This window comes from Tachypleus tridentatus, chromosome 13, assembly GCF_004210375.1.
Source record: "Tachypleus tridentatus isolate NWPU-2018 chromosome 13, ASM421037v1, whole genome shotgun sequence".
NCBI classification, from domain to species: domain Eukaryota; kingdom Metazoa; phylum Arthropoda; class Merostomata; order Xiphosura; family Limulidae; genus Tachypleus; species Tachypleus tridentatus.
In genome coordinates this window covers 34730122-34758043 of record NC_134837.1, presented here as the reverse complement: position 1 = coordinate 34758043, position 27922 = coordinate 34730122, and the positions used below count along the sequence as shown (strand labels likewise).

The 27922-nt window shown below is 32.6% G+C and overlaps 1 protein-coding gene across 2 annotated transcripts; it reads right to left on the bottom strand.

Annotated features, from left to right (window-relative positions):
* Positions 1–202: 202 nt before the first annotated feature.
* On the bottom strand, positions 203–24392 carry pr (6-pyruvoyl tetrahydrobiopterin synthase purple). Of its 2 annotated transcripts, none has more exons than XM_076475913.1 (6): positions 24130–24392; positions 21121–21200; positions 10492–10514; positions 10045–10101; positions 5461–5531; positions 203–4803 (listed from the first exon to the last, which is right to left on the bottom strand). In XM_076475913.1, the coding sequence occupies exons 1-6, from the start codon at positions 24189–24191 to the stop codon at positions 4584–4586; spliced, it is 513 nt and encodes a 170-aa protein (XP_076332028.1). In that variant the 5' UTR covers positions 24192–24392; the 3' UTR covers positions 203–4583. The 2 variants fall into 2 exon arrangements, with proteins under 2 accessions (XP_076332028.1, XP_076332029.1); XM_076475914.1 differs by having other exon boundaries at positions 203–4115; positions 24130–24356.
* Positions 24393–27922: the final 3530 nt, after the last annotated feature.

Sequence of the window (27922 nt, the reverse complement as noted above, 5' to 3'; positions counted from 1 at the left end):
TTTTTTGCTCATATAACTTGTAACTAATGGTGATATTCCTCCCAACCAAGTCTCTAAATGATACTTAACTTAGTTAATTCTTACGAACATAAAAATATCTAAGCAGTTTTACTTCCGTGGAGGAATACAGAATTTATGGGTAAGTAGACCTGTGTGGCATAAAACGGGGAGAAAACAAAAAATGTGTCCAGACAATAGATGCACAGCCAATACTTTTATGTCACACATACAATAATCAGTGTTTAAGAAAAATAAGATTTTTCAATAAAAACAATAGAAAACCTTTTAATAAAACAAAAGCAATAAGACTTAACCTGTAAATTTGGTTTCAAAAATGAAATTTTCAAATGCACGTGTTCAAACCAGTTTTTGAAAACCATTTTGCTAACGACATAAAAACCATGTCTAAAAAGTAAGAGTACAGAGTAAAACTCAAACATTAACAGTATCAATAAGTGCTAAGTAAGTTTTGAAGGTTGAGCAAGGAGACAAAATTATTAAAGGTAGTCAGTTTTTGCAATTAAAAAAAAAAGTCGTACCATACTGTCCCCTAATTTTTGCTTCCACTCTAATTACTGTCTTCTCTGCTACTTTTATTGGGCTTACTGTAACTGTGTGGCAGCAATAGTAACCCAAAATATAAATCCACTTTTATTACCATAACTTTCGTTTGAAGAAAAAAAAAAAAACTTATTAGCATCGAAATCAAATCGCATGTGAAAAACATAACCTGAGCAGCACAACTAGTAGAATTGGCACCTCCCCTGATTGCAGTTAACGAAAGGCCAGCTGGTGGGTCAAAAACACAAACTTGTAAACAAGTTTACAAGTGGGGTTCGAGGTGGACAAAACGAGGTACAACCTTTTACTAACTATTCATTGAACATGTTATGGTATTCAGAGTTACCAACTACTCATTGCTGATTTAACAATTTGTGAGAGACACCAATAAATACAAGATACAATGCATGGGTGTATTGAAAAAACAACTGAACATTTGCATTTTGTGCAATGGAAAAATATTTTTGTTCTTCACATGAACATCAACATGCATTCCAACTCAAAAGGGTTTAAGATACACTGACATTGCCACTTCACAAACACAAAATACTTTTGTATTTTATTAAGAGCTTGCCATATGTAACATATATATATATACATAACCAATTCGAAATAAAACTTAATATTCCATTTCTAAGATCTGGTCAGAATTCAATGGGTTACTTTAGTATTGTTTCTGCATTCAAAAAGAGAAATGTTGTAATTTCCTCATCTGTTAATTATAAAGTTAAAACTCTCTAGGACCATTCACATTAAATATTTAATTTGCTTATGTAATGTTTTTATTTACAGAAGTTAAAGATGACGATAGAAACAATCAAGTTCATGGCCTGTCAACCCTCATGATTAGTCACATTGAAAGATGACTACTATCTCATTAATAGCTGGTGTTGCATACCCTAATAGCAGCATGAATCATTTTGTATTTCAGCCTGGTAAACATGTGTTTTGTACTTTCATTAACAAATATTTCAACTTCTGGAAAGCTTTTAGGAAGGTAGCTTAAGGCTCAGAAACTAAGTGTTCACACTTTTTAAGATGAAAAAGCTGTTAAAATGTGGAAATAAGTCAACTTGTAATTTACCTAATTAGAATTATGCAAATTAAGACAATACTCTTGATACAAAAATGGAACAATACACATTATAATATCAGAATACTTAACATTTTTTGTAGTATATTATATAATTTGAGTAATATACATTTCAGTAAATTATTACAAATGGCACATTTTATTTTTTAAAATGTGCCTATACTGCTACACACATTTAATAATACCTCTAAACAACATAAAATGTTAAAGAAAGTGAAACTGGTAAAATAATATTATATAATATATATATATATATATATATACACACACACACACACACACACAATGCATGTTCAACATTTAACCACAATTAGGAATGAAAACTTTTGTTTTTTGGATTTTGTGCAAAGCTACTTGAGGGCTATCTGCACTAGCCATCCCTAATTTAGCAGTGTCAGACTAGAGGGAAGGCAGCTAGTCATCACCACCCACTATCAACTCTTGGGCTATTCTTTTACCAACAATTAGTCAAATTGACCAACACATTATAATGCCTCCCACAGCTGAAAAGATGAGCATATTTGGTGTGACAGGAATTCGAACCTGCGATCTTCCGATTATGGGTCAAATGCCTTAACCCACCTGGCCATGCTGGGCCAGGATGACAAAGCAAATATGTAATACACTGTAATTTTAGACTTGTTACGATACGATTCCATCATAGTTTTTATATAATTCTACAATTTCTTTACTTAACCAAACTTTAACATTTTAAAGCACCTTTTTAAGGAGGAAGTATTCATTTCTATAGAGTTTGTGCATTAACTTATGAATATATACAGATATATACTTTTTAAACATTTATCACATAATCAAAGATAGTGTTCGTAGAAATTAAATACAAAAGACAGTATTTTGTTTTCATATCACTTTTGAAATTATGAAAGAGGATTTAGAATACACATAATGCAAATTGAAATCCCCAAGAGGTAAAGAAACAAAACTTTTCTGACTTGTTTACAAATATAAACATATTCACTTAACTACAAATAGTTAAGCAATGCACTGTTGCTAGTGGTAAACAAATAGGGCTTTAGATTTTATCTACACAAATACTGAATACTAGTCTAAAGAGTTTATAATTTCATTGTACATGTCATGGTTAGGCCATTTGGAGTATCTTGTACAGTCTTGGGGTCTTTATCTTAGAAAGGGAATTGAACAGTTGCAAAAGGTTCAGAGGAGGGTTATTAAAATGGTACCTGGGATCAAGAAGTTAGCATATAACAAAACGTTAAAACCTCTCAAATTGTTTTCTTTTGAAAAAGAGTTGGGAGCAGGCAGGATAAGACTAAGGTATTTTAAAATCGTAAAGGGAATTGATAGTGTTGATAGATCATCTTTTTTCCTATTTAACAGCGAGAACAATAGGACAAAAATATAAATTTTAGCAGGGTTGGAGTCATCTTCAGTTAAAACATTTTTAACAAGGTGATTGGCTTTTGGAATGGATTTCCTTGAGATGTTGTGGAAGCAGTAAATTCAAGTAAGTTTAACAGAAAGCCTGTTAAGTTTATGAATGATAAAGAATGTCTAAGATTTTTTTAACTTAATTATTTAGTAGCTTAGAGGATGAAACAGCCGAGATCAGTGGTTCCCAACCAGGGGTGCGAGATAACATTTATTTTGGCCACCTTCACCTTTATTCTTAAATGAATAATTACTGTGAAGAGTGTGAGAACATATTAACATTTTTTAGGGGTTCAGGGCATAAAAAATGTTGGGAACCACTGGCCTAAATGGACTAATAGGTCTCTTGTTGTCCCAAAATGTTAAATGCTATGTTAAATACAAAACAATATGACATGTTATTTCATAAAACCTAGAAGTATTACTGTAGTCACTATACAAAGCATTTGATAAAAGCAAGAAAAAATTCCTTATGGGAAAGTATCTTTACTGACACTTCTTTTATGATTCATAAGTAAGATGTCCTCTACTCTAATAAGGTTATTTTAAGTAGCAGTAGTTCCATAAATAACACTTATAATATTTCATCAACAATACTTTAACTTATTCTATTTTCTCTATTGAAAAAAACAAAACAAATTAATATACCTTTATTACAGATAACTTAAGTAGTATTTTCATAAGTAACAAAATAAAAATAATATACTTCTTAATAAATATAACATTCACAGTTCAATGGTAAAATAACAAAGAATGCTATTTCATTATATCGTATGTAATATCCTCATCTTATTTGTCTCACCACAACCATAACATAAAGTTGATTCATTCTGAGCTTTATACAAAAAACCTAATCAAAATGGCAAATGTTAGCAATACCCCTAAACAAAAATGGTTACAAAAAACTACAACTATGGTTTATTCCGTATATTCTCCTTGAAAGTATACAACATTTTTATCCGTTTCATAAATCTTCACAGAATGTAGAAGACCCAAAGGAATGTATGGTTTCAAGGACTCCCATATAAACACAGCTACATTCTCTGTAGTGCTGAGAGATAAATAAGCCTTTCATAACAATGTATGTTTACACATTGCACTAACTACATTATATAAATGAAATCATACTCCTCTGGTATAATATTTGAGAAGAAAACATTGCTTTCAATCATTTGCAAAATTACGTAAGTAATTCACATTTAAAAAAATGTTTGAAAGCAAAGAAAATAATTTCAACTTATAAAAGAAATAAAAGAAAACAGGATATTTTTAAAAGATTATTTTCTCACATTAAATTTCATAATAAATAGATGGATTCCACATTACAACATCATGATCTAAAATCGACCTCCAAAATTTAGCACATCAAAACAATAGTCCATTCTTCTACTAAAGCACAAATAATATCCTCTTTTAAACAAACTTAAGTTGTTCAGACATCCATAGAATTAACGTCCTTTGTGTAAAAAACATAACTAATATTGGTGTGTTATACTCTTCAATTTCTAAATTTGCCTTTTTAATGCTGCAAAAAATCAGCTAATACGAGTCTAGATAGATAAATATTCATGTTGCATGTGAAAACATTATTTCTTATTGTCATTATATTTGCACATTTTAACATAATATGACTGAATATTTGATTGCTATATGTTATATGTATATACATCTGCAGTTTATTTATATCAAGCGACACTATTTTCCGTAGATGGTGAGGCTGCGAGGTTTTTTCTGGCTTGCTTATTAGAGAAAAAAATCTGGTATCAATAACTTTTATACACTGTATCCACTTATTTTTATGATCTACAACTGACTTTTCAGGGAAATTACAATCATGGTTAGTTTTGATGATTCAGACCCCTAACATTAGTTTTAAGAATTAAAACAATAGAGACATCCAATCCATACAAGTTTTATACATGAAGACCTAAAAGTTAAAAATGATTAAAACAAATCAATACTTTCAAAAATCAAATTGCAACCTCTAATATTACAAAATACAAATATTTTGAGTAAAATAATTCCATTTTTTTTATCTCATACAACATATTCAAATTCATATATTACTTTTTAACAAAAACATTTAATTCAAATATTTAAAAGTTATTTTAAAGACAGAGCAAATGAAAAATTACATTTACTGGAGAAGATTAGACAGCATTACCATGCAAGTGTTACCACAATAACTGTATTTAAAAAAAATGGTGGTTAAATTAGAACATATAGAAAGAGCTTTAAATCTGAAATAACACTATTACATACAAATATGCATAATTAGTTCATTTTGTAAGTTAAATAAAGTCACACACACTTTTTTTTTCTTTTTGTGACTATTTGGGGATATTTAATCAGGTGAATTTTTGTAATGTTAGTTATAAAATAAAATTTCAACTCACCTGACTTTCTCTATGAAATATGGTACATCTTTATCCAAGTTCTTATGGTCTATGACCTTTGTAATAGCTTCCTACAAGAAGAGAATATATGGCCAGAGATCATAAAGAAAAATTTATTAATATAATTTCATGTAACAAGTTATTAAAACTTTTAAACTGTCTCTAAAAATACTGGTGATGAACTGTGTGTACTTAACACATTCATTATAACATGACATAATTAGGAAACTACTTTGAGTAGTTCACATCAAACAAATAATATATACCCAAAACAAAAGATAATTTTGAATTTAGTATTTGAGAAAGACTTGTGATTTTATTCAATAGAATAAGACATCCAATCTGTCTACTTTACTTGATAACAATTAAAGCTGACTTTAAATAGTTATTTAAAGAAAATCAAAACAACAGAAAAAAAGTATGAACAGGGTGTAGTCTTCTCAGATAGGTTTGTTTTGAATTTTCCACAAAATTACACCAGGGCTATCTGAAAGAAGTATTTTTATTCTTACCATAAAAACACCGTTCACTCAGACTGACTCAGTAAGGGCTTCATAGTTCACAGAAAAATCTTTATGATAAATATATTTTAAAAAGCTATTTTCCTTGCACAACAAACTTGTAGTGTTTACTAAAACTTGCCACATTTCATGAAAATGCACTTAGTAAATTTGGAATCATAGTAAACATTGCTATGCAGGGGTTATAATAGTGAGGTTATCCAAAATGACAATAATTTATTTGTCATGACTCACTTTTACCATGACATTGTCTCAGGAAAGAACCTGGCATGGATTATTACTTATGGAATTACACTATTATTAAGTGACATCTTCAGAGGAAATGATTATTATTTTCAATAACATGTTTTTGAACATGTTTTTCCCTTTTTGTCTTGTGTTATATGTTGCTCTAAACAAATATGATGGACCAGAGACATGGCAAAACAGCTACAAGCGTTTGGCTCAGCCGAGTAAACTCAGACCATGAATGTAAATCCATACTTGCCAATTTGTCGCTGGTAGGAGTAATACCTTACTCTCATTTTATTTAAAAGTTTTTCCAGTCTCCAGAATGTTTAAAAAAAACAATAATTTTTCCTTTGAAATACTTACTGGAGCAGATGAGTGTATCAATTTACATTGTTTATGATTTTCAATATTAATAACATATACAAGTTTGCAGTACAAAATATAATTAGCAAACATTTCACCATTTTCTGATAATTCCCATTAATTTGATGGATGAAGATCTTCTTTGAGATCAAATAAAAAATAAAATGCAATCAAAACTTGGCTTTAATATCACCAAAAAAAATATCTAAGAATAATAGTAGGGACACAGGTAAGCCTGAAGAATTAAAACAAAACCACACTGGGATATCTGTTGTGTCCATGGTAGGAAAACAAATCTGGATTTTAGCATCACTACAAGTCTGTAGACTTACTGCTGTCCCATCAGAGGACTAATTAATTTGAAGCATGTCTAAACTTACCTTAGATTTAAGCATAAGCTAGGCCTAATATTTACTTGAGGTTACATCTGACTTTACAATAACATCATCACATTAGTCAAAGTTCAAAACACTACCATTCTATCAATAACCCATATTATAAGTGTCAAATAACATGATAAATAAATAAGGTATTATTTTTCAAGTACTTAAATAACAATTCCTTTTTCATGAAGTGACAGCTAGATGCATCATAAGGTTGGTAAAAATGTAAATGGAGACAAATGATTTTTATGAAAGTCCTAAGTTCTGATTTCTTTACTAGTACTAAATAATGTCAACTATGTCATGATGATGATGATGATGTAGGTTCTATTTACAAATCCAGCAGTTTATAGGTATGTTTAAAACCAATAATTATTGACACAAAAGGTACTTATTCCACAGTAAAGCTTCACAAATATGAGTAATTATTCAACACAAACAGAATATGACTCATTGCAAACTATTGCATTGGTTAACAAATAATAAATTGGTTAACTGTAAATATCAGTGCCTCATTACTTTCCACTTAAATTTACACCATAAGAACTTCTTGATATACAAAATATTTAAAACAGTCAAATTTTCTCTTACAATATTAAAGTTGATTTTTTTAAATCCACTCTTGGAGTGGTAGATTCAATTCCAGTACTCAGACTCCCAAAAAAGGCCTAATGTCATGATAACAGTAAAAACTGGAAAGACTGTCTCACAACTACGAAAACTGCTGGTGCTCTTGTAATGTTAGGATATGAAGGGCTGTGTAGCCCTAATACGACAGGATAACTGTGAACACCTTATTTACTTCCACTGCAACAACCATTATCTGAAACTTGCTATCAAGAATGTTGTCATGCAAGTAGCATATATGGAAAACATTATGCTAACATTGCAGAAAATATACAAATTTTTACCAATATGTTCATGATGTTGGAAAAACACAGATTCAAAAAGACTTGACAGAAATTAATAAAAACCCTATTACCTGAGCACTTTTGAAAGGTGGGTCTTTCATCTTCAGGGGCAAATTGGGAATTTTTACTGCTATTCACCTTTAATTGGAAAGTATCCCAAATAAGTAGATCTACAAACATCTCAGTCCAAAAATCACTTAACATTACAAGCAGATGTTTGGTACCACACAGATGATGAGCATTGATTGTATTAAATAAAAACTGGAGGGTACTTATATAGCACTTAAACCAGGTGTAGTAATAAACACAGGTGAAAAAAGTAGAAAGGCAAAATATTTGCTAACAACTCCTATGTTGTTGAAATTTATATAACATTCTAAAAACAGCCGGTATGGGTATTAAAACTTTAATTAAAATAAAGTACAGAACAACGTTTTGACATTCTTAAATCATCTTCAGGTTAACAAAATTGACAAATTTAACTCAGTGTTTAACCCCCACCTATGTCCAAGAAAAGAGAAAGGCTGGCCAAGTATGGTATGAAAGAGGCGAGAGCTCCGATTATTTCAGATTAGCTTTTGTATAGAACAATTTCAACCCAGACAGTACTGAGCAAGAATGGACTGAAGTTCTCATACCAAACAAAAAGAAGACTCCCACTTCTCATGTTTCCGATTTCTGAGCACAGAAGCTATAAGAAGAGGAGAGAAAGCAAAACAAAGAACACAGTAACACCTATCACTGACAAACATTATGTAACCATTGGAAGTTCCCTCAGCTGAGGTAAACAGACCATTTAGATTGGTTGTTTTTAATTGATTTGAATTTCAAGCAAAACTACATGAAGGCTATCTGCACTAGCCATCCCTAATTTAGCAATGAAAAACTAAAGGGAAGACAGCTAGTCATCACCACCAACTCTTGGATTACTCTTTTACCAAAGAATAGTAGATTTGACTGTAACATTATAATGCCCCCATGGTTGAAAGGGCAAGCATGTTTGGTGAGATGGGAATTGATTCCACTTGATGGCTAGAATAAAAAGACTGGCACTCACACCTTTGTCACTCAATAACCCTGTGACTAGAAAATTACGTAACAAAACTTTGGCCTCAAATGAACTCCTTCCAACAAATTCCTTGTGGATTCAGACAGAAAAAAATGTCAGAGGTTAGTAAAAACCTATAGACCAAGAAAAAGGAAGTTTTTGTCAGATGATGGGATGATGGATGTAGATATATTTGATGATGAGTCAATAAACATGTCAGTTGGAGTAACAGTCTAACTTAATGGATGAGATTGGGGGAATTTTCAGGATGGAACAATAGGTCCCATGTTATCCCAAAATGTTATGTCAGAAGTGGCCATAGAAATATAAAAACAAGTGTATTTAAATTTGTAATAATGAGCTTTGACTGATTCTGCATTGTAAAAATCAACAGTTGATTTTCTCTTTCAACAAAGTTCTTGCATTTACAATATCACACTTGAAATATTCAGACATGTAACAAAAGCAAATAAAGTTGTAACACAAAACTTGTTTTTTTAATCACTTTATTGCACAAGTGCAAAGCAATAGCACAAATAAATTCCACATAATATGGAATAAATAGATAATCACAATAATACATAATTTTACTGTTATATCATGTAAAAATAATTAAGATGACCAAAACTTGGCTAGGACAACAAAACAATTCTATCTCTGCTATAAATAGTCTCACAAAAATTGGGGTTGTACAAATGCACCAATGCAATAAATGTAGGGTTAAATACAAAGGATATCCCAATCTTGAAAATTCTAAATCCTTGACCTGAATGGTTGATTATAATCCAAATATATGAATATTTTGAGTCAGAAAGAGCTGTTATATACTTTTTCCACAAGTAATAAATTTTCAGTGGCACCACATTACCCACAAAACATTAAACAATGTCTAAATGTAGTTATGTAGTTTGATACATTTCATTCCACTTCAGTTTTATAACAGCTGTGGTTGTTGTACAACTTGTTGATTTGCACATTCAAAATTGGTTAAATAATATGCTCTGTACTGCTTCAATTTTTCTTTTTTTTCCAAAAAGATTTCCTTCCACTGTTCTGACTCTCAACAGAAAAATACCTTGTCTTTCACAAAATTAAGTGAGGCAAATTATATTTTGACATATACTTACATTCATATAATTTTTCAAATCAGCAATGTTCATAACCATGCCAGTTGTATCATCAATCTGAAAATGTTCAAAAATCTCTATATACACATTTACATGATGTTTAGCTAAAAGCTTATACAAATCCAGATACAAAGAATTTACAGCTGTTTGAAATTGGATATATTGTTTTAGAACCAGTTAACTATTTTATCACATTTATAAATTAATCTTTATAAAATTTCCCTTTTTATCCCATAAGATTACATTTTTCCTGAAAGATGAGAAAATTAACTGCAAAAAATAAGGGTTAAATGATATGTTTAATATAAATTTAAATTCCAAATAAATATACAGATATTACAGTTACACCAAAACACAAAATGTTTCCCTTCTTTAACCTTAAATACAGAACAGAGGATGATCCAAGTTAAAATTAAGGTTAATATAAATAATAAAAATTAAACTTACCTCACCCTTGATGGTTACTTCAACTAAGAAATAAAAACATAAAATAAATCTGATGTTGTATGTATTAAGAAACGTAATACAAAAATCAGTTATTTCTTGATAAGAAAGGTTGTAATTAACTGCTTTACTAATCTAAACAAATAAACTAGGCTTTTAATATATCTATCATTATAAGAGATAATAACTTTAAAAAACATCACTTTGTCACAGACTTTTTCCTTTGGAAAGACCATAAGCAAATACGATGTATGTTTTTTTTCTTTACCATGAAGTTTGTTTTTCATCTTACTTTCTGAATTTATTTCACACCTGCTTAAGTTTTAATGTTTTGATGATCATTGAATAAATCTGTTTCTAACTCCAGGTTCACCCTGCTGTTTTTATTCCTATTTCACAATTTTTAAAAATTGTAAAATTTCCTTACATGCAAAATGATAAACAACTGATGTCTAATTTTTTTGTCTTTTAGTGTAGATAATTTACTGTATGTCAAAATGTGCAAATTATGATTTTAAGATATAAACACACGTAAGTGTATAATTGTATAAAAAGTCATTAAAATGTATTTATCCTTCTGCATATTTTTGTGCCTTATATGTACTGAGGTATACTGATATACATCAGAAAATTATCAAGTATCTACAAAATACAGATGTTAGAAATATGTAAAGAAATAAAGTGAATTCAGACAGCAAAGGAAATACAAGAGATTCCAAAAATATTAAGACAAAATGTTTATTCTTGCAATATCAACACAGGTCTTGAGTAAATGTCCCAGTTCTAACATAAGATCAACATAGCTGGTGATATAAAAGAGGATAAAGCAAAAGACCAAGTAAAGAGTAATGACTAAACACAGACTCCTAATGCAGTGTCCCACAATCCATAATTACTTACACTGGAGCCATTCCAAGAAAACAGAAGTCTCTGTATCACTTGAAAAGAGTAAGACCCCACTCCAGGATGTAATGACACAGTAATAGGGTTAAGCATGTACAAACCTATGGAACAAGCTCTGTGATGTGCAATTTTTATCTATGCAAAAGAGCTGGTGCAAGTTTATAACCTTTCCATATTCACTTTACATGAATATTAATAGCTAGAAACAGAACATCTGCATAAAATTCAAAAGAAAGTTACTTTAATATATATAGTATTGTACAAAAGTGTTAGGACATAGTCAAAAATTGGATTTCAGGCTACTTTCAAAGAACAATGGAAGGTTGGTTTGTTTGGCGTTTGATGGTACAAAGCAACTAGACCATCTGCACCAAACATCCGGTAAAAAGTTAAAGTAAAATTAGTAAAATTCATAAAAGAAATCAAGGTAAAACAAAACAAAGTTTAATTTTTTGAATTGAAAACATAAATAGCATTAAATCCAATTTTTATATCTTGTCTACAGCAGTAAGAGGAAAACTACAGTAACACGAGTTGTAAAGGACTTTCTGTAGCATAACTATAATTATCATAGCTCACCAGGATGACAAACAGGTAAGTTCAAAAATAAGCACCAGTCACTTGAAGTTGGCATTTCCAGTCCTGGTTTCAAGTTATTTGATGTCATGGCCATTTTCAGAAAGTAAAAGTAATACAAGTTTTAAAAGACTTGTAGCAAAATTTTACTCATTATAACTTGCAAGGATAACTAACAGGTAGTTCAAACATTAGCATAAGACACCTGAATTTGACCTTTCCAATCCTGGTTTTCAGTTAGTTGATATGACGGCCAAATTCTAATTTCAAAGAAACTAGATGTACTTTGATTCCTAAAAGGGAATCACATTAGAAATAGGTCTAATGCTATTTAAAAAACTTAAAAAGCATTAAAAAATTAATGGCCTTTAAAAAATTAAAAACATTCCCAAGGTGGACAGTATCACCAATGCCAATAACACTGTCTATCACTGCAGATAAACCTTAAGACAAAACATGTTTAAAGTGGTGCCACTGTTGACAGTCATAACAATAGTAAGACAGTAAAATGTGGCTTATTGAGACTCGAGTGTTACACAAACAATACAATAGTGCATCAGTCCCAGATAAAAGAAAATGATGAATTAAACTATGACCAATACATAGTCTAGTTAGGAAACTTCCTCTTTCAGATCCTTATGGAAGCAAGATGGCCAAAGTCCAATAGAGGGTTCTATTTGAAAAAGCTTGTTTTCACATTGCTAACTCCCAGTAGACGGCCAACTGGCATGGAGCCAAGCCTTGAATACAGGACCATAGGCCATGTATGGAACAGGAACAGTAGTGATAGTGTCTCAGCAAATATATTTAGCTGCGGTGTCGGCAAGTCCATTCCCGCAAATACTAACGTGACCGAGTATCCAGAAAAACTGGATAGAAGTAGATGTTAAAGAGAAATGAACCAGTCAGTTTTGAATATCAGCAAGAATAGGGTGAGAACTAATGTGAAGCAATTCCAGGGCCAGTAGAGAACTAAGCAAGTCAGTATAAATAGTGCAAATTGAGTACTGCTTAGCTTCTATGTGATCCAGGGCAAGAGAAATGGCATACAGTTCAGCAGTGAACACAAACTGTAGAGGGAATTCTGCACACAACCACCAAACCACAACAAACCATGACAGAGCCCACAGAGTCACCTAATTTTGAGCCATCCATGTAAATAGGAATGAAAGGATGGTTCGAAAGATGTTCAGCAAATAACAGTATTTCTAATTGGGAGTATCTGCTTTACTCAGTTGACTTAAAGAAAGGTCACATTTGGGGACTGTAATAAGCCATGGTGGGATGGATGCAGCATTGTTATCCAAGAACAGACTTAATTCATCCAACTGTGCTTGAAATACGAAGGCCAAAAGGAGCAACGGCAGATCATCTGTTCAAAAAAAGCATGGCCCACCAAGGAAGGAAAGCACAACCCCAGGTAGGATGCTGTGGTAAGGATTGAAGTTTCAAAGCACACAGTAAAGATAGTTGCAAACAACAGAAGTGCAGATGAGATTCATGAGACTCTGTGTATAAGCTCTGAACTGGGGAAGTGCAGAAAGCCCCGGTGCAGAGCCAAAGTCTTTGATGATGAACGGGGTCCAGCATCTTCAAGCCCAAGGTCCTGGCAGAGCTATAGACTAGTGACCCATAGTTTAGTTTCAATCGAACAAAAGCATGATATATCTTCAGCACAGAACATCAATCTAAGTGGTGGAAGAGAGGACATGGAAGATGTTCAGTGCTCTTGTACATTTGACACGTAGCTGTTTGATGTGTGGTATAAAAATCACTTTACAGTCAAAGATAACCTCCAAGAACTTTAGTCTCAGGAGCCACAGATAGCATAATTTCACCAATACGGATTTCAGGATTAGGGTGAATACCCCATTGGCAGCAAAAGTATATCCAAATGGTTTTAGAGAGAGAGAAGTTAAAGCCGTTTGCTGCAATCCACTTCAGTAAACGATTAAGGATAGCCTGTAGTTGCCGCTCAATATACCTCATGTTCAACGACTGACATGAGATGTGAAAGTTATCAACATAGAGCCCGTTTGCAGAGGGAATTGTTCAAAGATGGCATTCATTTTTTAATGAAAAGTGTGGCACTCGAAACACAGCCCTGAGGGACTCCAAGTTCCTGTAGAAAAGAACACGAAAGTGTCAAACCCACATGAACTTGGAATTTCCTGTCCTTTAGAAATGTTAATAAAAATGGGCAAATGGTCACATAACCCATATAAATGGAGGTCTTGCAAAATGCCATACTTCCATGTTGTATCATAAGCCTTCTCAATTTCAAAGAATATTGATACAAGATGTTGTCATTTGAGACAGGCTTCTCTGATTGATGTTTCAAGTCAAATCACGTGGTCCATGGTGGAGTGTTGTCATCAGAACCAACATTAGGTGGACAAGAGGAGATTGTTTCATTTGAGGAACCAAACAAGATGAGCATTAACCATCCTCTCTAAGGTCTCACAGAGACAGCTCATCAAAGCAATTGGATAATATTTTGAAGGAATCTTGGGATCTTTCCCAGGTTTAGAGAAAATTAGGACAATAGCTTGGCACCAGGCATCATGAAAAACATTCTGTTGCCAGATCCAGTTAAAAATGATCAGAAAAATGGCAAAACAAGCAGGAGATAGATGGTGAAGCAGGTCAGTTTGAGTTCCATTACTGTAAAGCGACAGTTATAGTCATAAATACAATCAGCTTGAAAGGAAAGAGGTGATTGCTCTGTCCAAATCTTGATGGCTAAGAAGATAGAGAAAGAAGCAAAAGTGGTACATACCTCGTAAAAGCTATCACCTAGAGTATTGGCAATGCTCTGGATATCAGCTACTTCCTGGCCATCAGAGAGCAAAATCAAGAGAGGTCAAAATTATATTGCCCATTGACCTTTCAAATCTTGTCCCATATGACTTTGGAACTGGTGGTAGAAAATATGCTGGTTGTGAACTTAATCCAAGAATCCTTCTGGCTTTGACATCTTACCCACTAAGCATGTGAAAGGGCTTGCTGGAAAGAGATGCAGTATGAGAGTATGGGATACCTACGAATAGCATCCCAGGCCCATATTTGAGCCTTTCATGCCATGTGGCAGACAGGATTCCCCCCATGGACGAGGATATTGTGAAAAATATGTCAAAGTTTCAGAAGTACACTGAGCAGCTGCCTGTATAATACAGTCAGTTACTGCTGCCACACAGTTGTCTATTGATGGCTTACAGACAATGGCAGGATCAAGTTCTACAAGAGCAGTGAAAGAGGGTCAGTTTGCTTAATCCAGCTTCTGTCAGGGCACATGAGTCGGATGGCATCAACAATGGCGAGTCTCTCTCAAAATTATAGGAAAATGATCATTGCATCGAGAGTTATCGTCAACCCTCTATGAAAAGTGGGAGAATAGTAAAGAAGAACAAATTGAGAGATCAATAGCAGTAAAGGACTGACTAGGTACATGGAAATAAGTATAAGAACCAGTATTGAAGAGAAAGGTTGTGATCAGAGAGCATAAGCTCTATGTAGTAACCTCTCCCATCAATATCAACACTTCACCAGATGAGATGATGTCCATTAAAGTCCCCCCAGGATCAAAAAGGGAGACAGCAACTGTTCAATGAGAGCATAAAGGGCTGATTAATTATAGGTCTCTCCAGGCAACAGGTAGAGAGAACAAACAGTGATGGTACGGCTCAAGGAAATATGGATGGCTGCAGGCATCACGGGTGTATCGAGTGGCAAAGATAGGGTAGGCATATGTTGATAAACCAACAGTGCCAACCCTCCTTGCACTTGTCTATCACATAGCTTGTCATTTCTGTGCAAGAAAAGACATACAGGATGGTAGGAAGCAATCAGTGCTTTGACGTCTTCCAGATTAGAATGTAAACCTCAACAGTTCCATTGTATCAAAGTGGCCATTTTTATTTATGTGTAGGTGAATTGGGTGAAGAGCCCTTCTGTTTACAACCACGTCTTTATCTGAGGGGAGTCTTTGTTATTGGAAGAGAATTCCAGTGACTGAGGACATGAAAGAATGATTGTTCTGCATCTTGGGATGGAAGAAGATGTACTCAAGGAAATGCCCATACCCACAACCAAAGGAAGTGGATCTTGGGGTTTGCTGGAATGAATGTTAGGGGCACAGATGAGTGTTGATGTTGATTCATCAACTTTTTTAACCATGAAGATCAAAGGATTTTTCATATGGTTTGAGAATGATTCTTTTAGAGGCACAGAGAGATCTGTCTGCACTCCCACTGTAGTAGTGGAGTGAAGTGTAGCAGCATACATCTGAAATGAAGTGGTGAACAGCAACTTTCAAGCCTCAGGGTAAGTAATGTTTTGAATCATTTTCAAACACTGCACCTTTTTTTCTTCCAACCATTTAGGGCAAGAACAAAAGTAGGGTGGGTGAGCACCATTGCAAGTGACACAATGAGTGTCCCTTTCACACTCATAGGTGTCGTGGTCCTTGCCACTGTAAGAAGCACACATCAAGGAGCCACAACATGATGTCTTCAAGTGACTAAACCACTGACACTGAAAACATCCAAAAGGGTTTGGAATGTATGGCTATACCTCGCAATTAAGATAACCTGTCTTAATGATGGCAAGTGGATGCAGTGATGTAAATGTTAAAATGAGGGCATTGATCAGCACCATAATTCCATCTTTGTGAGTGGAAATATGCCTCACTGTAGAAACTCCTTGGGTGGAGAAAGCAGCTAGAATCTCTGACTCAGGAATGTTCTTCAAATCCCTCTCAGCAAACACTCCTCATGACAAATTCAAAGAAGCATGAGGCATAACCTCAATAGGTATATCCACAATCACCTTTGAATATAAGGAATTAACTGTGTTGAGATGTGGATGTTCCCACCAATATGTTATCAGGGCAAAGTTTTTTACCAACTTTGGAGAGCCAGCAAGCCCCCTCCTCCCTATTCCTTTCTGAATGAAGAAGAGAAACATCTGCCCTAAAGGTTTGTCTGAAAGGGAATGTAATATAAGAAAACAAGGTATAGGTGTTGCAAATGTTGAAGATTGCAGCTCAGAATCTTCAAGACGTGGTCATTTACCTATGGACTGTTTTTCACTATTTTATTTAAGTTTTCATTTGGAGAATCCATAATAAAAAAAGAATATTTCAGTGTCTCCTGACACCACCTACTATGGCGCCCTACAAGGGGACACATTGCAATGCCAAACAAGGACAGTGCAGCAACGCCATGGTTTCATGAGCACTATACCCAAACACTATCATCAGATACAATGTCCACAACACCTGTTGAGAACACCCAACACTGATATTTGATTGCCCCTAGCCCAAGTACACCAGCTGAATGACCCTAGGAGGGCTACCCCAAGGGTGCCCATCTACAGGAATTTAAGGCCAAAGTGGTATGCTAGGGTTAGACCCCTCAACCACCAGAATCCTCTCTTCCCCTTCACAGATCACCACAAATGGCAAACATGGGGGTGGATGTTTATAATATCCCAGATGAGGTTAACTGAAAGAGCAGAACCTTCCCTAGGAGGTCCCATCACCACATATAGGAATCTACACCGAGGGGCACAATGGAAGGTAAACCACACATAAACCATCAACATTTTATTAATCTTCTTATTTAGTACAATAAAAATTCATTGAAGTGCTTCAGTTCAGCAAACAGTTAATATTTTGTGTGTGTGTGTGTGTGTGTGTGTGTGTGTGTGTGTGTGTATGTGTGTCTTCTGCTTCAATAACTGCACACAGTCTTTCAGGCATTGTTGCAACATATTTAATTGAAGTGTCCTTTGGGATTTTACTACAAATTCTCTAATATGCTCCAATGTTTCTTTGGAAGTAACATTTGATTTGTCAAAGTTTTGATCAGTGAAATTCCAGATCTACTCAACTGGGTTGAGGTTAGAGCTCTGTGGGGGCCATTGCATCATTTGAATAACTCCAGCAGCTTCTTTTTTTAGCTAAGTAATTTCTGCATAAGTTGTACGAGTGTTTGGGGTCATTATTTTATTGGTAGTAAAATCCTTCATCAATAATACAAAACCAGTAGGTATACCATGACAGATCAGTATCAGATGGTAGTTGCACTGGTCCATTATTCCATCTAGTTTGCAAGCACCTTCTGTTAGCTCAGCATAACAATACCCCAAAATCAACACACTGTCTCCCCTAGTAGGTGCTATGCACTGAGGCAAACACCTAACCTTTTTACTGCCAAACATACAAAAGAAAAAAAACAACATATATTTCAAACTTGGACTCATTTGTCTGTAATGCCATTTTCCAATCATAAACAGTTCAGTTTTTGTACCTTAATTTTAGAATATTTCAGTCTCTTTACAATATTTGGAGATCAAAGGGTAGGGTTTAAACTGCTACTCAACCAAGTATTCAATTATTGTCGAGTCTTCTTGGCACTGTAGATATGGGCATCTTCTTGTCATTTCATATGATCATTTGTTTCATACTTAATATCAGTGGAGTTTTCCTTCCCTCCAGAAGGTGAAATAAATGAAGATACTTAATATCAGTATTATTGAGTTTATGTGTTCTACCTCTTCATTTTCTATTTTAAAATTTACTACTCAAGGTCTCATGACCTAGGATGGACTTGACAGTGTTCAGGAAGTATTTCAAGTTTGCAACAATTTGTCAAAAAGTCCAACCAGTATCACGTAAAAGTATTATATGAACTTTCTACTCTAATGACAATTCTCTATGCTTTGTTGGACCATGGTATGGCAACAAAACATAATATGTAATGTTAAACACTGTTTTTATCAAGGTTTATTTGTGAAGTGCTAGTACCATATGCAAACTCCATTCTATTTCGTTAAGAAACTGCATGGGGTACCACGACAGTTATTAAAGGCCCTAATTTTAATCAGTATATTCATTAAAGCATACGACATGCCCATAGTACAAATACATGGGAATTCTAAAGAATAAGTATAATCACCCTAGATCATTCAACTGTCAACAGGAATCACCGACGCATTACCATAGCATTGACATTTACATTCTGTAATGACACTGAAGAATCAACCCAATAAAATGGAAAGAATGACAAAATATTCTCTTGTCCTAATACTTTTCCACAGTACTGTATCTGAGTAAAGAAATATTTTACTTTAGTCATCAAATGTTAAACTACAGTAATATTCCACACCACAAACTACCACACTATTAGTTACGGTTAATTAATTTATAATCACAAGAAACCCACTTGAAGTAAAAAGGTATTCTCAAGATGGCTGGTATGGGTATTAAAACTTTAATTAAAATAAAAGTACAGAACAACGTTTCAACCTTCTTAGGTCATCTTCATGTTAACAAATAGAATTTTCTATTGAACCTTGCTAGGCACATCTTAAGGACAAGAGTGTAAACAGGTATGAGATTGCAGGGGCATTAAAGTTAGATTATTAATTAATATAGGTATAAAGGTGTTACTTTATATCGGTTCAATTTTGGCTTGAGTTGTTGTAAAAGTATGGCTTCTTTGATTTTGCCTTGTTTGTACCCATTTCCCAAATTACTATGTCAGTGTTTTCCATAGTTATATTGCACTTGTTAGATTTGCAGTTAAAAAATGTGCAAAGGTGTTTTGTTTTTGTTCTTTGAAACTAGTTTCCATTTTACAACCTGTTTCTTCGATATAGACTTTGTGGCAGTTGTTGCATTGTATTTTATAAATGATTTGGTGATATGTTTGTCAGTGTAATTTTTACATACTATGGGTTTTAGTTTTGAACCTGGTTTTAAAATAAATTTAGTGATTACTTTTTTTTTGTAAGTTTTTTTAAATACTGGTTATTTTTTCAGTAATATTTAGAATATATGCTATGCAGCAGTAAGGTTTCATAGTTTGTTGTTTCTTTGAATTTATTATTGTTTGTTACTGGCTTGTTTGATCTTGGCAAGTGTATAGTTTTTCGTGTTATGGTTAAGCTACTGCCATCTGTTGGTATGTTTTTACAGTAACATTGCAATCAGAACTGTTACACTGTTTCTGCATTACTGCTTGAAAATAATTGTGGTGTTCATTTTCATTATTCTCATTTTATTGTTCTAAACATGTTTCTGGGGTATAATTAAAAAGTTTTCAACAAATTAATTTGTTTAAAAAATCACATTAAGCTATTTATAATAATAACTTATATGCTACTACCTACTCTCTGAACACAACAAAAAAAATGGTGACATTTGAGTCACAATGGTGACTCAATCCATCAAGATCACCCTTGAAAAGTCTTTAAACAAAGATAGAACCTTTCTTTCCATACATATCTATTCAACAAAATCTTAAAATAATTCAACTAAAAGCACAATATACATCATTAAGTAAACCATTCCATGAGTTTACATGTAACAAAAAAACATGTTCGACTAACTACAAGTATATATATATATATATATATATAGACGCTTCCAAAACTTGTCATCTCCAACATTCAAGTTTGTATTTATAGCCTATTCATTTTGCCACTTAAGCAAACAATTCATACAGAAACTATATAACCCCTTAAAACAGTATTTTGAAACTTTAAATAATATCCCCTTAATTCAACAAAGTTTTTCTTTCACCCCTTCATATTAAAATAATTTTCCAAAGAAATAACAGCAAAATAAACAATAAAGATTTTCTGCAACCTATTTTTAATGTTTTTTTTAATGATAAAATCCCTGTAAGAAGTGAGGAAATACAAGAGTAAAAAAAAAAATCTCTGTGAGCAAAGTGATAGCTTTGTTAGGTTACTGTTATCTCCAACTCTTCTGTTTATTTTGGTATCATTTCTAGGTTTTCCTGCCAAAAGATAGCATCATTGCCAAGCACCAGTACATACCCCCAATGGTGGTTACTCCCCACAATTATTAAAACACTGTCTTAAAATGTTTGAATTATTTAAATCAAGTCCTCTCTAATTCTTCTGCAATCCAAACAAACATTTTGATATAAACTATGGACAAAAATTGTGTATACCAATAAAAATATTCATAATCAAATTCAGTAATAATAATATGAGTGAAATGAACAGAGAATTACAAATGAGTCAATAATAAGTACTTGTTCTTTAAAGTTAGTTCAATACAACAGGACAAAAAATGTATAGTGTATGAATAAACATGTACATTTTATACAAAAGCATTACCTTTATAATTATGTCCATGGCCATTTGGATTATTGCACTTTCCATACGTTTTTAAGTTTTCTTCATCAGATAAATGCTTACTATCAAAACAATTAAAATTTGAAAATTATTTTGAATTTCCAGTCCTAATGTATGACAGCACTGTAAAGTACCTGCAAATATATCTTTCACAAGAAATAAACAACATATAATTGTTTGTTTTTTAATAATATTAGTACTACATTAAATTACACACACACACACACACACACACACAAACACACACAGTGTTAACAGAAAAATACCGCATTTGAATAGTATTCGCACAGCAAGGAGTAAAATTACATAAGCTACACTTAAATATGTCTGAATCAGTATGAATACAACTTTTTAAAATTAGTTTTTACTTGAGAGCTAACGAACAGTTTTATACAGTACAAATATTGGACCAACTCCTTCGACCAAACAACTGGTTGCTATATTTATTAAGAAAATTTTATTTGTTTCACAAGACACTATAGTTCAACTAAATACAGAAATATAAAATTTTGGTAAAATCCAAACCAATTATAAATTAAATAGGATTAAATAGAAATACTTTAATAGATAAATACTCATGCCTTTGTTTGAGCTAAATAAATAACAAATAAAGGATTAGTAAATAAGTTACTTAAATTTACAGATGATACTAAAGGTTTTGAGTTTTGCTAGCTGTGAAGAAGATGCTGATGATTTGCAAAAGGATTCAGATCATTTATTGAAGTCAGCAAATAAATAGCAGATGGGTTTTATTTATAATAAATACAAGATAGTGCATGTGTGTTATAATTTGATTTGAAATGCAAGTATAATTTAAATGAGAATAACATTAACAGGTGTCATAAAAGAAAAGAATCTTGGTGTAATGGTTGAGCAGTCTCTTAAGCTATTTTCATTTTTATCTACAGAAATATTGACTACAAGTCCAAAGGAATTATAATTTCATTATACAGGTTAATGGTTAAGCCAGACTTTGAATGTTGTGTTCAGTCACGGGATCCTTACCTTAGAAAAGACTGAAATGTTGAAAAATGCCCGAGATGAAGGGGTTCTCATATCAGGCTGAAATCTCTCAAATTATTTTCTCTTCAAAAAATAAAAGCTCGGGGGATTTGACTGAGGTGTTTAATATTGTAAAGGGAATTCATAATATTGATGCATCATTTTTTTGTACTTAACTGTGAAAATAGTAGGACTAGGGAACATAAATATAAATTTTGGCAGGGTAGGAGTCATCTTTAGCTATGACAGTTTCATTTTTCTAACAGGATGTTTGGTCATCGGATGTTATAGAGGCAGTAGCTCTAAATGAATTTAAGAAAAATATTGATATGTATATAAATGATAATAGCTGGCTTTAGATCTTTAATTACTTTAATTTAGTTTGGAGGATGAAACAACCAAAATGGATCTACAGGTCCCACATTGTCCCAAAATGTTATGTCATTGTAGTTGTTCCTGTGCCTAAACTGTCAGTACTTTTATAAATATAAGTACAAGTTTATATTGTCTGGACATGTCTAATACTTTTCTAAATCTCAACCTACAGTTTGCCTTGCAATATATGCAAGTTGTAACATGATAGCAGGTCTTATCTTAGCAACTGTCTTTTCCAGTTTGAGACACTGAGTTAGCTAATGAGAGATACAAAATGCATGAGGGGCAATTAGTGATAATTTCTATGTTGGCTATTTATCAGAAGTATGTTTGCAAAATTACTCTGAAGTTGTTGATCATATTAAAATGAACTCAAAACTGTGTACCATATTTATTTTGTGTTGAGTTCTACTACTCCAATGCATAAGTGTTAAGACAAAAAAAAAACTTTAGGACATTAATTACTGTTAAAGATTTACATTACACAGCTGGTGAAATTATAACACTTAATAACCAACCACACCCAATTCTTACTGATGTACACTGTTTATTTAAGGAAGAAAGTTTAGCCATAATACAAATTATCAAGAACATCTTATTTTTCTAACGAAAAACAAAAAACATCCAAAGTATAGTATAAAGATGCAAGACTGCATTTTATGGGTCAGACCTTTAACTATAATGTCATTTTTTACAACTCAGATACCTGGTCGCACTCATAAACAAAATTTTAATTAGTTTGACAACATAATGTTGCAACCCAATATTCCAAAAGGTCATAATTCTGAAGTACCTGTGTTCCAAAGGACTGATATTCTAAAAATTTAACAAAAAACTAGTAATGCACATAGGCCTATGTTCATTCAGGCTGTTATATAATGTCATATTAACGACATGCACTTATAAACATTTTAAGGTATATTTGTAATAATTCCAGAGACCTATTTTATTGTTACCCCTTATGAAAGCTTTTAATCTTTTGAAAAATTGTGAAAATCCTCATAAAAATAATATCATTATACAAACAGGATGAAAATGTTGAATAGCAATAAGAAGAAAAACTTATTCAATAAGGAAAACTCCAACACTAGTGGCAGAAAGTTTTTGAAATATCAGTTTATCCACAGATTACAGAACATAAGATTTGCACTATGTAATATCTTATGTAATCATGCCTGTAAAATTAATTCCCTAACGGACAGAAAAGTTATTAACACAGCAGCAGTCTCTACCAAATCTGCAGCATTACAATACACGAGAACACCTCTTACTTTGTGGTTTTCCTCAAAAGATTAACTCAGAAAATATACAATAACACACATCACTCACACCATAAGTAATTAATATCCATGTAATTAAAAACAGTTAAAAACTTACAAGATTTCCAAAAATTATTAATAGAAAATAATTAGCTTTACCTTCGTCAACTGATGTAGAAAATATGCATGGCGCCAGTGTGTTAAACAGATTACTTAAAATCCAACTTCCAAATTAGAATAAAAATTCATTTTACATTAGTAAATAAAGTTTATTTTTATATAAACAACGGTTACCACAATTTCATCTACTACAATCAAACAAAACTAATTATATCATCTCACAAAATACACTTACCTATGCAGTCTGTGGCAAGCACTGAGCTTTTCTACTCTAGTTAAATATAAAATAGGAGCCATATTTAGTTGAGGATGAATACCATCTGATAACGTGAGAAAATACCAATTATGTTTTCGAGATAGAGATGAATAGTTTTATGTAAATTAATTGTTTACTTTATGTTACATATGTTTGGACAGAAAAAAATAAATAATAACAAAATCTTAATTCGTTGTTAAATGTTACTAGCATTCTCAAAAAACTAAATATAAGTCTAAATTAAATGTCAGTCTATTTCCACGGTTTATAACATCGAATATATAAATTGAGAGATGGAGTATCATTGAAGTTGATTAGGTCAAAAAGATGTAGAGTCAGAATTACACAAAATAGGAAATTATTTAACTCAAATTTTAGGGTAACTAGGTCTATAATTTAATTTTTCATTGAGATGTTCACTGCGAAAAAACAACAACAAAAATTTTAAATAACGAAAGATAAATGTAAATCCATCCGATTATCCATGTATGTGAAATAAATCATTCTTGACTTCTGTAATAGAGTTCGTATTGCTCATATATGTCCAATAAATTGTATCCAATTAGCTGAGACTGCAGTATCGTGGATTGCAGGAATAAGTGAGTATGGTAGAGGATGACCATTTGTTTTATACTTCTTAAAATGCAATGTTTATGGAATTATCGAGTTTTTCAGGATCTTCGCTTTGGACGTACGAGTTTTCATTTTGTTGTATATAAGATGTAAATCATTCACTGGTAATTCACTGAATTTTTTGCAAGAGCGAAGCTGTATCACTTCAGAAATGAAAATTTATACTATTTGTCAGCGAATGAGATAATTGTCAGGAACTGCCACGCCTAGTGTTCAATTCGAAATTAACAAGGATCATAAATGTAATATGCGTTTGTGTGCAAACATGGCTTGGTTTGTACCATTATATTTGTATATAAAGCTAAGTTTGCCCCTCTAAGGCAGAGTTAAAAGTATTTTAGCAACTTCTGAAAGACCTGAACAGTGGAGGATTTAAGATTGTGTAGGCCCAGAGGCTAATAATTTCTGTGGACGCTACATCCCATATAATTTTACAAAAATGAAATTATCAATGGGCCCCCATTAAGATCGTGAGCCTTAGGGCTTATACCTCTCTTCCCCTACCTAAATACGCAACTGGATATGAGCCCCTGAGCCCTATTTTGAAGCTAATAATACTAGAACAAAATCCAGTTTTACTTAACATTTTCTCTGAACCATCAAAACTATTCAACTATTATACGAAAAGCTTTGGTAGTTTTAACATGATTTTCTTTTAAGCTTGCCCCCTGCTACTACAGCGATAAATCTACGAACTAATAACACTAAAATCAGGGGTTCTATTCCCCTCGGTGGGCTCAGCAGATAGCCCGATGTGGTTTTAAGAAAGCACACACTCGTTGGAGCTTTGTCCATTCATTTTAGTATTTTAGTTTTAACATTTGAGTGAACATGAATTTTTTCTTTTAGTTTGTCCTTTGACTGTTTTAAGTGTAACTTAGTTAAAATAAACTTTAATTGTTTTGTTTTATTTAAGATGTCATTTCGACTAAACTTTATATACTGATAATGTTTATCAAACTACAGTTTGTCTAATGATTAGAAAAGGTTCTTAGCCAGAGGATCAAATTTTTCTATTACCTCTAAATTTGATATTGAAGATGATTGTTTCCTATCCTTTGAAACTTTCTTATAACAACTATTCAAATATCAAATTTGAAAAACAAATGGGTGTACAACTCTTGAACAAGTTAAAATGTGAGTCATTGATTGGGCCCTTTGGAAGTTGCAAGACTTTAGACCTAAAAAATATATATATGAAAAGTTTACACGAGATTTGAAGTCAGTAAGAAACAATCTTCCCAAATTTGGTCTGGATACAAATCAGAATCCGGATTACTTTGAAACATTTTTGACAATGAGGAAATAAGGTATTTTTGCAGTTTGGGGTTAATATCTTTGTAAAATGCGACTAAATTTGTACCAAAATTCATGGACATATTCAGATTAACACTCCTCATCACACTTCAAAAAATGATATGTGTCACTGATCATTTTGAATCTCAGGAGAATTATCTAAGTTTTGAAGGTGAAATTTGATTTTATCCAGTATAAACATATGCAATCTCGAAAAGGAGAGGCAAAACAAGGTATGGAATCTCTAATTGCTCTTGTTTGTGCCTGTATCGTATTTTTTTTTTGTAAAAAAATATTTTGTACTCGAGTATCTATTGATGTCGAATCTTTATAGACCATTCAAGTTAAAGATCAGTACATAATCTAGTATCTTTTGATCCTACGGTTAGTAAGCCTAACGTGGGAAAACGTTACATCAGCATTAACTAACATCAAGCTCAAGATAGCATATACCCTCTAAATGTCAAAAAATATCGTGATTTATTGTTTTGCACGATTTGAGTCTTTAACCCCTGTCAGATATGAAAGACTGTTTATTGTAGTTTTATTAATTTATTTATTTTGTGTTTGTAGTTCATTGCGGTCGAGGCTGACAATTGTATTTGCAATTCAGTGATGTTGACGTTATGGAGATTTCTAAAAGGCCTAAGTGATAGACGTCTAAATAACTGCTACTCGGCGAGCAGAAGCAGAGTAAAAGAAAAGCCGCGTGAAGGAGAAAATGGTCAGATAAAAGTTAGAAAATGTAATGTTAACCATCGTGGGAGTGAATGCCTAAGGGTTAATATGTTAGATTGAAATTAACAGTTTGAAAGAGTTAAAGCGAATGATTTGTCTCGTCAAAGGATGTTCCAAACTAATTGAATCCGCCTATGTGGACTTTAATTAGAAATACACAGACTATACACATATGTGGCCCGGCATGGCCTAGCGCGTAAGGCGTGCGACCATGTTCGCGCCCCGTCGCGCTAAACATGGACTTTAACGTTGGAAAAGCAAACGATTATTACTGATTAGGGAATACACAGACGAAATTCAAAACAAACAATACACATATGCTATTGCAATAGAAATAGAGAAACATAGTTCAGCTTGTCAACGGAATTCTCAAGTACTTAAAATGCTCTAAGTGGACTTTTAACAAATAGAAGAGAACTGCATTATGTTTAGGATATAACTGTGATCTCCATAATGCAAAAAAAATGTTTGTTCAGACGTTTAACTTGTTTCGAATATATATTATTTTTAAAAGTGGAGTGTGCGCAGTTCATTTATTGTCGAATTTATAACCAATAAATTACATATAACTACTGCCTAGAAGAATCCTTGACCCAACATATCCATATATTTACATTACTTTATATACTAGTAAAAAGTAAGTTTCTTTAAATTCCATTACTTTCGATGTTTAGTGCAAAAAAAAAAAAAAAGTCTTGGCTAAACTAAACGCCTTTAAAAGTACGAAAAATTAAAGGTTTTTTTTATTTAAATGATTTTAAATAAATTTTTCTCGAAAACTGAAATTGAGATCATATTATGGTGGTTTTTAACTCATAACTTCAGATTTTTGTTGATGCTATAGACTTTATAATTAGCATAAATGTGCGATATTAGTGTGTCTATAGTGTGTACTAAGGTAAAATTGTTAAGAGGTTTCGTTTTAAATTACCATTAATAAGTTACTGTAGCATATCTCCTACTTAGGGAATACTAGTTAGTGCTGTAATTCGACTTCGTTTTCAGTTTTCCTCAGTTTAAACTAATTATTTACATTACATAAAAGTCTGGACTTATTTCTAGGATCATTCAGACATGTTTCTAGAAATTATCACGAATATAATAA